Source organism: Chelmon rostratus, chromosome 24 (genome assembly GCF_017976325.1).
Source record: "Chelmon rostratus isolate fCheRos1 chromosome 24, fCheRos1.pri, whole genome shotgun sequence".
In the NCBI taxonomy this organism is placed as follows: domain Eukaryota; kingdom Metazoa; phylum Chordata; class Actinopteri; order Chaetodontiformes; family Chaetodontidae; genus Chelmon; species Chelmon rostratus.
In genome coordinates, this window is record NC_055681.1 from 7,920,268 (window position 1) to 7,937,766 (window position 17,499).

General features: G+C 41.5%; 1 protein-coding gene across 1 annotated transcript in view; it reads right to left on the reverse strand.

The window, feature by feature from the left end:
* creb3l1 (cAMP responsive element binding protein 3-like 1) overlaps positions 1–11,402 on the reverse strand; it is a 36,495-nt gene extending 25,093 nt beyond the window's left edge. The window contains exon 1 of the mRNA XM_041966499.1: positions 11,047–11,402. Coding sequence (XP_041822433.1) covers positions 11,047–11,157 — 111 coding nt within the window. The 5' untranslated portion in view covers positions 11,158–11,402. The remainder of the gene's footprint in view (positions 1–11,046) is intronic.
* Positions 11,403–17,499: the final 6,097 nt, after the last annotated feature.

Consider the following 17,499-nt stretch of genomic DNA (forward strand, 5'->3'; position numbering starts at 1 on the left):
AGAAATAACTTGATTTAATTAACAACAAATACAAAAGTTGATTTACATGTTTTATGCCTGGGAATTAGCTAAAGATCCTCTCCAAAAACTGCCAGAAATGTCACAGCAGATTAAATCTGGCCAGTAGCAACAATAAAGACACGACTGTGATAATAAATACAGAGCGAACTTCAATATGTTTTAATATCAACAATGGAGGAATGAAAGGCGTGCTTGTCGTGACAAACCAACAAGGAACGCTCACCAAACTCTGCAGCTGCCTTCAGCTCTGTGGAGCTTTACAAAGTCAATAGTGCAAATAGGACTGGACTCGCTAAAAAAGGTGTGCTTGGCTATTGCTTTGCTTCATTAGACTTTTTTTTATTACATGAGTACTACAAAGCTTCAATGCTTGTAGTAATGTCCATCACTGCAGTTAAAATGCACCCATTTCAGCGACAGTGAGAGGTGCGCTCGGGTTGAAAGAGAGCTTTGCGCAGCAGTAAACGATAGGTATGAGTGCTGGGAGTCACTGTTGATGTGTATGGGCTCTGCAATATTATTTGTTTGTTTCAAGAAGTCAAGGTTCGGCAACTTTCACACGTGCATTATCTCAGAGTGTGTGAGTCAAGATTTGGGACTGTGTTTATCAGGAAACTCTGGGACACATGCAGCTGTGCAACAAAAGCATGTGGAGTAAACACACACTCATACCCACATGGAGACACACACACACACACAGAGGGTGGACACACATATGGTGGGTAAAATAACAGCAGCACATGACACATGAAGAACCGCTGACGCTTTCAAACTCAACTGTGAACTGTGATGAGTTCTGAAAAAACATGTTAATTTAAAACAGACCAAAAAATGATTTGCATGAACTCAAACCCTGTTTGTTGATTATATTTACGGTTGGCGTGTTGTCATGTCTATGTAGTAGTTTTCATTGTTAGTGGCGGAGTCCGCCATTCCCAGGCTGAATCCAAATTGCCGACCTACACGAGAGTGATTAACAGGAAACTGAGCATGTGTGAAATCCAGCATTGTTGCTTTTAATTTGGTCTCACTGATAACAGCCTCGCTGTTCACTCTTCTTACTTTGTATCAGAGCTGTGTTAAATTACTGCTCACGCAAACCTGCTAAACACAGAGTGGCTTTTTTTTTTTTTTTGAAGCAGTCCCAAGGAAGCGCTGACATCGATCACCCATCAAAATGCATCGACAAAACGCGTCATCGTTTTTCAACATTTTTGCCTGCAAATAATAAAAAATTTTTGCAAGGGAGAAATGCAACAAGGATCAGCTGCAGTGAGCTGTTGGATGAAGAGCTGCAGGCGACAGGCTGCACACCTCCAACTCCTCAGCGAGGTAAACCCATTATCTGCCCTGCTGTTGTGCAGAAAACTTCTTGTGCTTTGTATCGGATGAAGGGCGGCTCTTATATTCTGTGTAGGGTTGTGTTTGCACAAACAAACATCAGGTAATTCACTTTTTGCCACAAATATAGACAGACAGCAATCAGGAGACCTTATAATCACTCAAGGAATCATATCAATATTTGTATTTGAACATAATCACAAGGCTCAACTGAACTCAGGAGTGCAGGATAAACCAACTGATAGCCAATGCTCATTAAAGTGTATGAATGCAATTGCTCTTTCACACACAAGTGAACTACTCATTCATTCATAAACAAATGCCCCCCATACAGGGCAAGTCATACAGCATTGTTCCCTAGCTGCACTGAATGTTGGAGCAATATCCCGATAAAGAACCGTGACAGTGCTGCTGTAACTCTGCTCCATGAAAGAATATAGGCCACATTAAAACTGGGCAGCTGAAAAATAAACAGTGGAAACTTTCCCATATGGTGAGATGGGGGTGAAATTGGTGCTAGGAAAATTGCAGGGAAGGAGACGAAGCAGAGGAATAATTGAAACAATTTCGAGTGACCTACAATTAGCTAATAGTGGCATTAGATGAACAGTGTTAGCCTTTATGCTGCTCTCCACTAGCAGTGCTGACTTAACACAAACACAGTTCTGTATTTAGTTTAGTGGCGATACAGTGCATACGGCAAGTCTACAGGCCCTTTAAGGTTTTTCACATTGAGTTATATGTTAATACACCTCTCTTTTGAAAGTTTCCCCCATTCTCCTTCGCAGAATCGTTCAAGCTCAACCAGGCTGGATGGGGAGTGTCAGTGAACAGCCGTTTGGGGTCTTTCCAGAGATGCTCTATTGGGTTCAGGTCCAGACTCTGACTGAGCCGCTGCAGGCCTTTCACAGAGTTTTCCCGAGTGTTTTCTAGGCAGTGTGCTCCTCCCACTGACAATGTCAGAGGCTAATCTTTACCTTATCCTTCACCTGGCATGATGCTGATATTTTTCATACACCTGATCTGATAACGATTTGGGATCTCTTATAGCTCCATTTTTGTAAATCAAACCATGCAGCAAAGTTCCCAACCAAAAGTCCTCCTCTGCACTCAATCTTATGTCACACCACGATGCAAGCAGCAGGTGCAATAATGAGGTCAAGTATAAATTGCTGCATTTTTACAGTGTGGATAACCTAATACATTGAAAAATACATTTAGAAAATGCTTACCTGGTAAATCAGTTCAAGTATTTGACAAATGATCCAGGATTGACAGATTGATTTATATTTTTTCTGCATTTTTGTGCCTTAGAGATTAAAAGGTGAATGAGGAGAGACACTGCAGTTCATGGTCGGTGTCTTAACCCTCAATCCACAGGGGAGCCCCTAAAGGATCGATTAAGTCTATAAAAAGCTATGAAGGCTGAAAAAAAAATGGCACAATATTATGAGAAAAGCGTGAATGAAAAAAGGGACTGAAATAAAGTTGCATGAATTTACGACTTAAAATTGTTGCTGGGGCAGGTAGACTGGGAATTTCAGTGTAATTATAGGTTCTGTAGATAACATGATATTACATTCAGTGAACTATTTTACCGATTTGAATTCAGCACATCACCTGATATCAGTGGCAAATCTTATATATTTCCGAAAGTTTGTCTTTTTGTACTTGTTTCATCATTTGTCTTGTAAACCACTCTTTAGCACAGCGTTGAAAGACAGGAATAAATACATATTGTTATCTTATATGATTGTAGTTATTAGGACAGGAAGCTCTCTGAGCCCACAGTGGTTCAGTGTTAAAGACAGTCGGTGCTGAAACAGATGCAGTCAGTCTGAATAGAGCCACAGAGGTCTGGACCTTTCATTACCTGAACCCTCTCTGCTGGGAAAAGAATCACATTAGGGAGGAAAACAGTGTTAAAAAGCAGTTGACGGTTTTTATAGCTTATTTCAGTGGTGGTGTGTCATTAGGGGGATGGGGCTGAGATCTAAACCACACAGAGAAAGAGCTGGGAAAGACAGATGCAAGGAGTAATTATAAAAGCAGAGCGCGACTCTGTTATGCCTGTAATTAACAGTGTTGAGTCTCAACATATCTCTTTCCTCTCCTTTCATTTAGATGCCTTACTGGTTCAGGTGAAAAAGGCTGAAAAACGTTGTTCTGCATGTGGAGTTTGGTGCCATGAGGATTGTCAGAGCCGAACTGCTCATCTATCAATCAGCTGTGGTAGTCGTTACCTTTAACCCAGTACGGAGGCAGTCTGTCCTCCTGCACCTTAACAATCATACGGCAAGTGAATCACATTCTTTCAGACTATTTAGAATATTTACTCTCACTGATACAGTGATGAAGGAGAGCCCAGATGTGAACTGGACTGACAGCCAGGTCAAAGAATTTTATGCCATTTTGGCCAGAATGCTGCAACCATCATAAACTCTTCAGAACATCAAGTACAGGCCAAAGGGAACTGCGCTGAAAAAAGTCAAATGCTACCTTGTGTCTTTCCTGATTGAATTATTATTCAAAACTAAATTTATGGCAATATCAAAAAACTCTTTCGCATTCAGCAGATTTACAGTATCATAAATAAACAGTGATTGTCATAAATAAGTGTTACTGTAGCATTAGCATTAGCTGATTTAGGCGACTTTTTAATTTGCCAGATGGTCTCATAATGTCAAATGCCACTCCAGTTGGTTCACAGAAACTCAAACCAGTTTAGGATCGTACACCGGGCTGCACCTGCAAAACCGGAACCAGGTCATAAATAACCTGGAAGCATTTGCCTCCTAAAAGATGGGAATACATTTAATTATCCATGCGACAGTATTGACTGGGAAATTGGAGTAGAGCTGCAACGATTAGTCACTTAAAGGAGAAAATTAAGCCTCTAATTATTTTTCAAGCAGAAATGCCAAAAAAAAAAGGACTTGATGCTTCTCTTTGTCACACATGACCGGAAACTGAACTTCCTGTTTTGGACCATTTAATGGAGAAAAGAATTTAAAAAAACTGGGAGAAGCTTTTATTTCTAAAACACTCTTCAGAAAAACCACTTCACATTAATCATCAACAGGTGAAATAATCTCACCCAGACATTTTAACTGGTGTTACGTAAGACATTAAACATCAATAAAAGACTCCATGACCAGTTAAGATGGAGACTTTTTGCAGTGAAAACGTCGTCATTGTGCTCTTATCCTGGCTGCTGCAGATAAGAAAGGAGCAATGTTCTCTAATGAAGCTCAGTGGAAGTTCAATCAGCACGACTGACTATCTTCATGCTCACTTGTTATTTACATTCTCACTCCCTTTCCGTCGCCACTTCCAACTCAATCACCTGATGTGGGCATTTAACAGAGTGACTGTTAAAGAGTCGCATCCGTCCAAATGCCCAGTGCTGACACGACTTTCCCTCTTCAATATCGAGCACTTTTGCAATGCTCCGTGTTTCTATTGGTCTGCAGCTTAAACCTGTTCTCATACAAACTGTTTGTCCTTTCATTTGCCACTGCATGGACTTTGTCATTTCAAACCTCAGGGCATCCATGCTGGGATTCAGTCCAACATCAGATGTTTTGAATTTCATTGTCTAATCCGGCTATTAAATTACTTCTGAAAGGTATCTCTAAAGTTCCCCCTGCTGAACCCGACTGTACACGGCCCATCACTCTTCACATTTTGCACAGAATGCTGACAGCATTCAGAAGTGATGTTTTCTCTCCTTGACTCTGTATTCTGATTGGCTTTTTATGCATTCCTTCGATGTGGCGAATACACGGCATCATCTAATTCATTGAACCCGAATAGAAATATCTATTTTTCCAACTTGGTATTTCACCTAGTCACTACACTCTATGTCTTGAGTTGCCTGCTCTGTAATCGTGGCTCGAAATCTATAATCAAATACTCCTGCGGCCGATCAAGTCATCACTGTCCTCGCAAACGAAAGGTCTCATTTTTGTGGTCATCATGTCTGATATTCCCCCTTCATTTTATCTACTGTTATGGTCTTGGCTGTACTCAGCTTTTCATTCCGAGTGCATAATTCATTCAGATAATATAGGTACCAATTATAGGGCAATGCAATGCATTTGACCTCGCTCATCGTATGCCGGCATCACATCTGGTCATTACCATATTCATGGAATTCTGGCCACTGCAGACCTTCATGTCATAGCATTCTAGTCATTAATTATCATTTCAACAAAAAATGAATCAATAACCACGTAAAGTTTTCCTCTGGTCCTCTGCTTGGCTTTGCATATGACTGATTTTCATGTTGCTTCCACTGCTGCCTGCAAAGATAAAGGATGTTTCCTTTGGTAGGGGGGTTATTCTGCACAACCCAAGGCATCACTGCTCCCTTAAGATGACATCATAACAGGGTTTAATTTAAGACTCTTCTTAAGTCTGTTTCAATTAAGTCCCTCCTGACTGAACTCTATTTGGCCACATGTGGGGACGTGTGTCTGCAGTGGGTTGGCTGTGTTTGGCTTCACATGAACAACGTATGAGAGTGACAGATGAGTTACTCTGTGTGTGTGTGAGTGTGTGTGTGTGTGTTGAGGCAGGACTGAACTCTGCTATAGTTCTCAGTGAAACAGTAGAGGAGTATTTTTCCTCCACATGCAGTCAAACTCACACACTCACACTGCTGCGTGCCTGCTCACATTCCATCTGGCAGCTCAGCGGCCAATCGGCATCGAGCATGCAAATGAACTGGGTGTGTCTTTTTAAAGCTGGAGTGCAGGGTCTGAACGGAGAGTAGAATAGAATAGAATAGAATAGAATAGAATAGAATAGAATAGAATAGAATAGAATAGAACATGGATGGAGAATACATTAGAAGGAAGGGAAGACAGGGAACAGAATATAAATGTAGAGAGAATCATGGATAAGGGACAGGAGGAGCTGTATGTATATAAATATGTGTGTTTGTCAGTGAAAGGCTGCGTGGTCCAAACATCTGCTCAGAATTATTTCTCTTTAGATTTGATTTCTATATAAACGTAGACTAGAACAGAGTAGAAAAGAACCAAACAGAATACACAGTGATCATCCCACAACTTGCATTTACTGCACTGTATCATTGCACTGTAAATGTGTGTGTTAGTCTGCAAATAACACTTATTTTCATCGCTCTGTGAAGTAAATGTCGGAATTTCATTATTGCTAAATCAGAATTTCACCAAGATCGAATTGCTCCTCGAACAGACCAAAACGTACAGATATTCCATTTACATTTATATAAAACAGAGAAACGCAGGGAATTCTTACATCTGAGAAGCTTCAAACAGAGAGTTTGGTGTTCTTGCATGACAAATTACTTAATTATTAATTGATTATGATTAACTGAGGCAGAGTTACTGAAATGTCAGTGTAGTTGTGGTTACCGTGGTTACCGTGGTTACCGTGGCATGGCATTTCTGGGCCTGTATTTATTAAACATTTTGGAGTTGGAAATCAGTTGGAGAAAGTCTCAGACTGACACGCTTGTTCCTTCTTTTACAGTTTTCACTTTCTCTCCCTAGATTAATCTAACCTAGAGCTGAAACAAGAAGTCAATTGACAGAAAAATAATTGGCAACTATTTTGATAATCAACTGATTGTTTCAGTCATTCGCAGCAAAAATGCCAAACAGTCACTGATTCAAACAATTAGCTGCTTTTTTGTATTATTATAATTGTGAAAGTAAACTAAATATCTTGAGGTTGTGGAGTGTTGCATGACAGTGAGGGGAATTGTGATACATACTTTTTTACAATTTTTGACATTTTATAGACCGAAAACAAATAAATGATTAATGAATCATGAAAACAGTGTTGGCTGCAGCCCTGCGAATTTCTCTCTAAGCATTCAGGAGAGCTGTATACAGAGATATTCTAACCCATCAGGAGTTCCCGGTAAGTGGTAAATGATGTTATACATGCATGGCCCTTAATATTGTGGCAAAATGGACCAGCGCACATGATGCATAGATGCAGCTGAACCATTACAGCAAACCAGCTTCAGAGCATCCGCTCAGTTCTGCTGTAGCTGAGGCACGTTAATATTTAATCGGAATAGTTTTGCATAAAAAGGTAAAGTAAATGGTTTTCAGAGATACAGAGATGCCTTAATAAATATAGGTCAGGTGGAGAGGTGGGTCATTGCCAGGATGACTTATCTTATTTATCTGCTCATTATCTTTCCACACAACTGGAAGTTAGAGCACGTCTGACTTTGTGCTCAGATAGTTTCTGCACGTAGAAATGGCTTGTGTTTGGAGCTTGTGTGTGGTGACACCATAAGTGAATAGCGAGCTTCACAAATAAAACTGCTAAATAATTAATTATTTAATTCTGATGCTTGTTTACATTCTGTTCTTTCAAACGCAGGAATAGGTAGTTAATTCGATGAGAAATCATTTGCAGCCACTGTTCCTGCTGAAAATGATTGTCAAACCCCTTTATTTTTTCTTAAGAGCTAATCTCCATCAGCTCTGTAATGTCCATTCTTACCTCTTATCTATACTGAGTCTTTCCTACAGGGCACAGAGTGTACCGGAGGAGGTTAACAGGATACAAAGCAGAAAGTGTGTGTATCCCTGCTGTACTGCATCTTGGAACACACCTTGTTAAAAACCAATGAGCTAATGTCCATGAGTCCATTCACTATCTCCTGTGTTTAACCATCTTTGGAACGAAGACATTATGAAAGACAACAAAAACCGACTCTGCAGTTTCTCTCCGCTCTCTGGAGCTTGATAGCATCTTTCAGCTCCTTGTTTTTGTTTTTTGCCCCACATCTTGGGGCTTGTTAGAGACTAGCTAACTTTGGAGCATTAACTCCAGATCAACACCAATGTAGCTCCGTATCTGCTGATGTTTCAAAACAAGTTTGCCACATTTAACTTTTATATGGTAATAACATGTCACTGGGTTTACAGCTCGTTTCCCCTGCTCTCACATGGTCAAAACAATCAGTTCGTACAATACTCCTGCGTTCCCTCTCACACCTCGTCCTTCTCCACACAACTGCAATGAACGCTGCACACCAGCGGAGAACACAACAACACTGCGGATGGAGAAGAAGAGGAAATCACAGATTACCATTATGACCATTGATGGTAGGTAAAGCCGGTCAACATGACAGCTCCCCAAAAGTGAAGCCAAAACATCTCGCCCCCTGGTGGCTGGCTGCAGTATACTAAAAAAATCTAAATACGAGTCAAAGACGGTTTCTGTCATTTTAGGTAGTTCTTCTCATGCTGATGTAAGTCTTCATTTTTTTTTAGTTTTAATTAGCAATTTGATGTGATAAAAAGAGAGTGTGACGTCATGTTTGTCAGCTCTGATTGACTCATGATTGAGTCAGGCAGGTGTCCAGGCGGGATCTCGATACAGCAGCTCCATCCCCTGATCACGACTGTGCAGACTCCGGCTCCAGGACATTTTGCATTAATTTTTGTACAGTGGGAGAAAGTGGAGACCCGTCATCCATCTTTATTTACAGTCTATGATTTTAACGCCGTCTTCCCTTTAGTTCCCAGATTTTGCTCATGATTGACAGAGGGAGGCCTGTGATGCTGTGACTCATCATCAGCACCAGTTCATACAACAACAGAGTATATGTTAAGGAAAGATCAAAATCAGGCCCATTCACTGCACTTAAGAATGTGAAAGTGTGCCATTCTGCAGCACAGCTAATCAGACATCTTTTCCCATGTCCTCAGTGGTACAGCCCAGCCTAGTGGCTTCACAGCAGAGTGGACTACTTTATTTAGAACAGGGACGGGGGGGGGGTATAAACCACAAGCAGACTGCTCGGCTGACTCACTGACTAGAATAGAGGCCTGCTTATAAAAACCTGCATCGTTAAAAAAAAAAGAAAAGAGGGAATGACACAGAGTGGAAAAAGAGACCGCTACTGATGGAACTGAAATGAAGAAAGAGTACTTCCTGCTCACACGCTCACTGATATTGGGATATTTATCATTAAACTCTCAGTGTGCAGCAGTGAAATGGCTCTCAGACTGCAGAGCTCGGTCGAGCGTTGCATGCACAGAGGGCAGGGCAGTGCACTTTTGGCATTTTGTTGCTGGAGGTGCATGGCAGTTCACTTAGAAACAAGGTGGAATGAGGAGGAATATGTTGTTAAACATTACACGCAAGTACCAGGCTCTCATCAAAATTCAATTTCACTACATTTACATGGAACAGTACAGTCACTACTGCCTAAAATGGGCATGAAACAAAAAATTATTTGCCGAGAATAAGGTGGCATTTCTCCATAAGGTTCCATAATTTTGCATTTTTCAGCTAAAATGAATGCGTGCTTCCTGTCTTTTAGCTTCTTCTACCAACAGACAGATTATTGCAATGATTAAAGTCTCAGGTGCTACAGGAGATGATACATGCAGCTGTTGCCCCTGGTAACCTGTTGCTTTTGGAATGGGGCTTGGCGAGAGGACTGGTGATGACAGGTGGTTTTAAAGGGGGCTGAGTGATGTCGCGAGAGAGATTTAATTGTCTGAGTTTTCATGCAGCAGTGTGACCCTTCATCTCTAATACTGTGTGTCGCCTCAGGAGACTTTATCACAGCACTGAGCTGTGTGCACAAGAAAAGGGCGTGTGAGTATTTTGCAGAAGCATTGAGCTGGTTGGAAAAGATTTAATCAAAGTATCCACAGTAAATATGAGACACATAATTGCAATTTGTGCAGGATACACTTTGGATCTATGCAGTTGATAGACGTCAACAACAGCTGAATAAAAAGTGGGACAAAAAATTTATCAAACCAAAGTCAACGAGACATAAAATTAACCACATCATTTTATTACTTAGGCCTGCAACACAGCATTATTTTCATTATCAGTGAATCTAAATGTTTTATCAATTAAACAGTGACAAAACTCAAAGATAATCAGTTTGCTATTCTGGAAAATCTGAAAAAGTGGAAGCCATTTTTCCTTGAAAATTACTGAAATGATGAATTGCTTATCATAGCAGTTGCTGATTACTTTTCTGTTGGACAGCTAATTAATTAATTGGCTGATATAAGACTTGAGTTAGAGCAATGAAGGTGTTCATATGGAAGTAACTAACTGGCAGTTAATTAAGGAAAACACCTTAATTTTAATTCAGGTTTAATTAGGACAAACACTGGAAGGGTTAATTGAAAACTAATGAAGACCAATAGCACACACAAGCAGCTGTGTATAAACCAGACTCTCTCTCTCACTCTCTCTCTCTCTCTCACACACACACACACACACACACACAGGTCCACAGTAACAGTCAGGTGTGCTGCTGAGGACCGCAACACCTGCAGCCGAACACACACGCGCGCATAATACAAGTTAACGAGTAACTCGCCAGCTTGTGTGAATGTTGTCAGTCTCGCATTGGTTCACACCATTAATCTCAAACAAACACGCCAGAATGACCGGAGCCCCGGATGCCAGCCAGGATCCGATCACCACACCGCCCTCCTGAGGTCCGGCTCCGGGCGGAACAGGCGGCACTGTGCGTTTGATTTAAGGGACTTTAAATGCGGACAGCTGACTCCCAGCAGAGAGGAGCAGCACGACCTCATAGTTTATGGCTCATATTCGCGAATATGTAGCTGGACTGTAGACTCACACAGGTGACAACGAGGAGGTGCCAATTAAATTATATGCGCGAGAACTCACCACATTAGTGAGGAAATCTCCGTCGCTGAGTTCCTCCAGGTCCAACAGGTTGGTCCCCCCGGATGGATAGAGTTTCTCTGCTGCCAAACTGTCTAAAATAGACTCCATCATGATTGTCTGTCTGTCTGTAGCTCACTGGACGGATGGTCAGCAGCTATCTGGACTGGCGAGGAGCGCAGATCTTAAAATCGACTCATTAAAGCGAGGCGGTTTGTTTCCAAACGGCTGCCGCGTGCCGTGTCGGTGTCCAGCCGCTGTCTCGCCACCTGTGCGCAAACCCGGCGAGCCGAGCCGGGTCCAGCTGCTTGTTTTCCTTCTGATGACAAAGTTGAAAAATGTCGAAAATTCACATCCTTCTGCAGCTGCGGCGGAGACGCTCCTGTCCATCCAGCTGCGTGCGCGCGGCTCTGCCTACCTCCTCGCGTGCGCCGTCTCTCCCTCGCGCCGATGAATATTCAGTGCAGCCCCGCCTCGTGGCGTCAAATAACGAGCGCGTCCAAAACACTGAGTATAAAGCCTAAAACTACTGATTTCTGACTAATCACGCATTTAAAACAACATTTACTGTATCAACAGCTGTGGAAAGTAACTGAGTACATTTAGTAGGGTACTTATACTTGAGTATTTCCATTTTCACATTGACTCAGGGGGGAATATTGTACTTTATATTCTAGTAATGGTCACTTTACAAATTAAGCTTTGGTATACAAACAATATGGTCATGATGAATCAAATGCAACACCTCAAAAACAGTGAAATGATGCTTACACTGTAGTGCACTGGTGATAATAATCCAATAATGTGTTAGTTTGATACTCTGGAGCCATTTTGCATGTTAATGTTTTATTATTTTTTAATGCGTTTTCGCTGTTTACATAAAGTAAAGGTGTATGTACTTTTACCGAAGTCAATGATTTGATGATATCATGGAATGAATCATTTGAAAAAATCCAGAATAATATAAACACACAGTAAATACAGGTGTGGATTATTTTTGGTATATTGGTGCATTAGCGGCCCTGCACACCCTTGATATACTCACACAGATGATTACAGTTATTTTGTCTGATTTGATATCCTGTGTGGGCGTGTACACACCAGATGATTGACATCTCCCCTTAGCTTGTGTTCTCATTCGTACACCAAGTTTGATGACCTCATGTAATTGCTGGTGCAACTTTAACCTGAGCTGAGGTCTAAACAGCTAGAATAAGTGAAAACACCTGTAGGGTTGCTCAAACCCTTTAAGTCTGATCAAGCTTTGATGTGCTGGGGGGCTCACTGGTTCAGCTTTCTGGGACACTCGCATGAACTGAGCCCTCATTTGTGTTTGTAGTAACACTTGAGCTTCTCTTGCTGTGACAAGTCCAAATGTCAGTGCAAGGTTTTCCCAGCAGGCACTGGAGGTTTCACCGGAGTGCAGGGGGTGTAACATTACCCCCCTTAGGTCAGAGGGAGTCATTGCATTTGACTTATTTTCCTATTTTTATTATAGTGTGGAAATAAGATAATGTATTGAGGTAGTTTGTCAATATTTTGAATGTAGGTTTGCTGTAAAAAGTGACACGAGTTTCTGTTAAAGAATGTGTGTTTGTGTGTGAACAGAAGAAGACAGGTGACTGTAGAGACTGTTCTGACTCCCGACTGCCTGCAGCTACAGCACACACACACACACACACACACACACACACACACTGCAAAATGGGAATGAAATAGATTTTTCTCTCTCTTCCATGATTGCTCAGGCTCGCCCATCTCATTCCTCCTCTCTTTTTCTGCCCCAGATCATTTCTCCTCTGAGAGGCAGAGATATAGAGATTAAAACCCAGACAAGCGAGGGAAACAGTGACCATTGTGCAACAGGTATCAGAGGTGCGAACTGCAGCCTGACCTGTTACATAATCTGGATGGATTTCATCTGAAAGAGGAACGTAAGAAGGACATTTTCCTGACTTTTCAGCATGAATTGCAACCACTTTGACTCTACCAAACTAATGACATTCCCATCAATCTCTGCTGTGCATTGTGTTTAATGTGAGTAAGAAAACATCAGCATGCTAAACAGAGTAAGAAGATTGCAAGTGGAGTGCCGCATGGCTCAGTTCTGGGTCTGTCAGCATTCATATTTTGCTTCAAGGTGAGGAGCCACATGAATTGAACTGGGTCCAGACTAGGATCCCGATGACTTCAGACATGACAAAATCAGAAAAGACCAACTTAATTTAGACTTGCATGACTCAAAGCCACAGAGAGTGTTATTTTAAAACAGGGCACGACCTGTCACGCTACGTGATATCTTTACTCCTTACTTTTATTCATATCTGGGTCATTGCAGAGGATATGGTAGAAGTCTTTGTTATTCTGGACTACAATGATTCCCATCGTGTATTTGTTTGCATGCTTTATGTGACAGTTCAAACAATAGTTACACCTGTTATGTAAGGATCTCCTGTTACTCTACAACCTCTTTCCTCCTCATTCCTTCTTCCTCTCTTCCTGGGTTTCCTTTTTTCTGCTCCTTCCTTCATCACTCATTTCTCCTCTCTCTGCTCCCACCCCTTCTCTTGTCTTTGTCTCCTTTTTCTTTCCAGGTATCATCTTACGGAGGTGTCCCACCCCAAGGGACAGGGTGTCTCTGTTTTCTCTCACACACATGCTGGTGTTGCATAAGTAACTGTGGCGACCTTCCATTAACGACAGTAATTCTCTCCTAAATCTCGCTAATCCTAATTCAAATTTAAAGGTGCCCTGTGGCACCTGTGTGTTCGGTGGCAGTGTGGAGCAACGTTTTGATGAGGCAACCCCTGTTCCGGATTGTGGGTCGAACAGTAAGCACAGCATAAACATATTGCAGAGACATTTCACCTGTTTTAATATAAAATAATTGATTGGTGCATATGCACATATTTTAGAGCTTTTGATTTTTGATTGCACGCAGCCATCGGTTTGTACTCATGAAATCAACTCGATTTCCAAACTGTGGTGTGATGCATGGAAACGAGTGGTTGTCTGTTCAAAACTGGCATTGATCAGCAGATCTAATCAGCAGTCAGCTTTTGTGGAAAGCAAGCGCCCACCTCCTCCTGGACACAACACACCGTGCAGGATGCAGAGAGAGAGCAGGACCCAATGAATGACGAAGAAGATGAATCTCCATCATTCATACATACTTAACATTCATATTATAACTGTTAACCTTACTTTGTATATAAACTGCTAACGTTGAATAATACCTCACTTGGGATTAGAGTAATACACCTGACTGATGTATTTATTTATAAATCTGGTTTATACAAAATTCAAAAGCTTGAGTTATTGTCATTTTGAAGGCAGCAGCTCTCTGACTGGTTGGTCATCTGTTGATGCAGGTTGTGACAGGCAGCTGTCTGATTGGCTGTGGCTGCAGTGATGTAAGTATGACTCATCCGCTATTCTGAGCGTGGTGACTTGGGGTTTTGACCTTTTGTCTCCTTGGTGACCGCTGTGATGTCATCATGTCTACACGCATTCATTGTTGTCATCATCCTCTTCGGGGTCTCTCTCTGTCTGTCAGATCCACTTGGGTTTGTTGGCGTCACAGAGCATCGAGGGGGAGAGACAAAATGTGTCTGTGTGAGTCAGTGATGGGTTCTACCATAAGATGATAGATTTTACTTGACGATTACTATTAGTCCCCACTTTATCTCTCTTTGTAGCCCCCCAGCACTGACTCAGATAAGAGGCTGCAGTGTATTCACTGTAGCACCCACTCATGTTGGTGAATATTAATTCCTGTTTAGATACTAATGACTCCTATTTCCAAGCAATCTTTCAATGTTAATGCGACCAGATCAGACACCAGACTTTTAAGGCCTGCAAGCAGGATCCTCCTCAACTGCCATCACAACCATCCAGCTTATCACCTCACCTGAAATAAACGAGCGCCATTGCAGAATACATTGAAATAACAAAATAAACCAGCATATAAAGATTTATTTTAAAAGCATTTGATGCAGTTTGACAAAGTACTTTTAACCTTAAATCAAAGCTCTGCTCACAATGACATGGCGCAGCAAGGAACACAAAAAGAGAAGTGCATTTATCCGTTTACAGTGCAGCCAAACAAATCGTGGTATAAGATCACATTTTTCAAACAGAGAAGACAGTCAGCAACCACACTTTGTCTTTCAAATGGCCAGCATTGGCTTTTGTCTTCTCTATCACAGCGCATCCAGCAAGTGTACGCATCATTTCCAGTGAAACCCTTTTATATAGCGACAGAATTTGAATCCTGCACCGGAGAGGTTACCTCTGCTCGTAACGATGAAGACTATTCTATGGAGATGCAGTCATAGAATTCGAATGCATTGAAAGGGTAGTGCTGAAAAAATGCCAGCCATAAATAGTGTCAAAAATGGGGTCAGAGAAAATGAAAATTTGTGACTTTAAAGCCAACATCTGTAACTATCTGCACATTTAGATCCTCTGTGTTTGTACATGAAGCCCAGTTGGGTTCTGTGGTTGGTTGGTTGGTGGTAGCTGGGTGGAGTAGTTGACGTATAATAAACGGTCATAGGGGTGGATAGAGTGGTGGGATTGAGAGTAAACTCAATTTTCCCCATATTGCTTTTACGAGTGGCTGGAGAAAGAGCAGTGTGTATAAATGGTGTAGTTTGACTCAGTGTGGCTGCAGCTGAGCAGCTCTTCTTTCCTTTGTCTGCTCCTTACAGACAAATGAGATGCCAAAGGAGCCCAATGTTTTCCTTCCCTGTTATAGTCTGTCTTTATTTTCTGCTGCTCGCTGAGTTGCTTTTTCCTGCCTCTCTTTTTTTTCGGATGCCTCGCTGATCATACGGTTCAGAAGTTCAGAGTGAGCAATGAGGAGCGAGAAATACATGGAAAGGAACACAGAGACAAAGTCAAATAATGCCAAGACTGTAATCAAAGCCAGCCTCACTCTTTTACACACTGTTACATCATCTACGCACTCCCACAACAAGGGCGAGTTGAACTGTTTTACTCGCTAACTGATGGGCCTCAGTGGCTGCTTCACTGATTGACTGGTTAGATTATTGCACAAACTATGCATGAAAATGTCAAATTATCCAAATGAACACTGAAGTTGACAGCCTGGCCAAAAGTATTTGGACAAAAATAGAAATATTACACTCATACATCATACATCTTATTCCAAAGCCATGGACACCAACTCTCCTCCTACCAACATATCAAACACACAAGGATTGCCAACTGGGGACTGTAAAGAAACAACCACCACTAATTTCTTCTCAAAACAGTATTTGTTATGCAATCAGTGAAATCAGACCAAACTTGCATATTGTAATCCTAATGTAATCATTTGCATATTGTGTAAAATGAAAATATATACCTTCTTATAATGCAAATTGCTGTAGAGTCCACATTAGTACTTAAAAGCTTATTTACCCTCCTTTGGTTCTGATTCTGGTATCGTTTGCAATAATTTCAAGTGAATATTATTTGTGTTCTTTTTCTCTTCTTTTTTCTCTTTTGCACACCCCTGCTTCCTCTGCAGCCTCAAAAATGGTCACATTTATCTTTTTTCCCTCATTCACACCATCATCATGCTCTGACTGCAAGTTAATCATATGCATGATACACTATTTATTCAACATAAACACTTAAGAGCCATTGACAGTCATTAAACATTGTATTCTGACTTTATGTATTGTATTTCTGACTTGCCCCTGGTTCTGATGATAGTGTGTGATACTTTGAATTAGGACCAATGGCAGACATGAACTCAATAAATAATCCCATCTATTAAAACTGCCTAGGTGGACTTTTTGGGAGGGTCTGTAGGCTTAACCTGCTGCTATAACAGCTTCCATTACTGATGTAAAAGTCTATTCTGTCCTACAAGTGTTTGTAGTGGTTGAGGTCAAGGCTTCGTGCAGGCTGCTCAGCTTCTTCCACACCAAACTGGACAGGGGTGTCCACATGCATTTGACATGCTGTGGGCTGTGGTGAGTCTGCACTGGAGGAAATGACTGTACCGCCCTCTGCTGGAGAATGGAACACATAACAAGCTAGGACTCCAACTCCTGTGGATGCGTCCTGAAAAAAAGGACTCACGTTTTCTGTCATGTCAGTGGAAGCTGTCGTGGGGGAGCTCTCAGTTTATGCAATCACGTGCATAGCTTAAACAGACTATACTGCTGTTATAGTAGGCCAAGTGGAATTACTGTGCGCATGTTGGCATGTGCAGTAAACATGAAAATGCACGTGACTTGGTGAAGTTGTAGCTCTTCATAAGCAAGAATTCAGACAACAGACTGCAATAAGAGAAAAAAACATTTTCTATTGTCTTCTAATCTTGGTCTAACCCTAAAATTAAACTAAAAAGAGGGCACCATCTGTTCTGGAAAGTGTATTTGGGCCACTGCATATTTTTCCCTCCCAGAACAGAAGCATTTTCTCCTCTGATTGTATTCA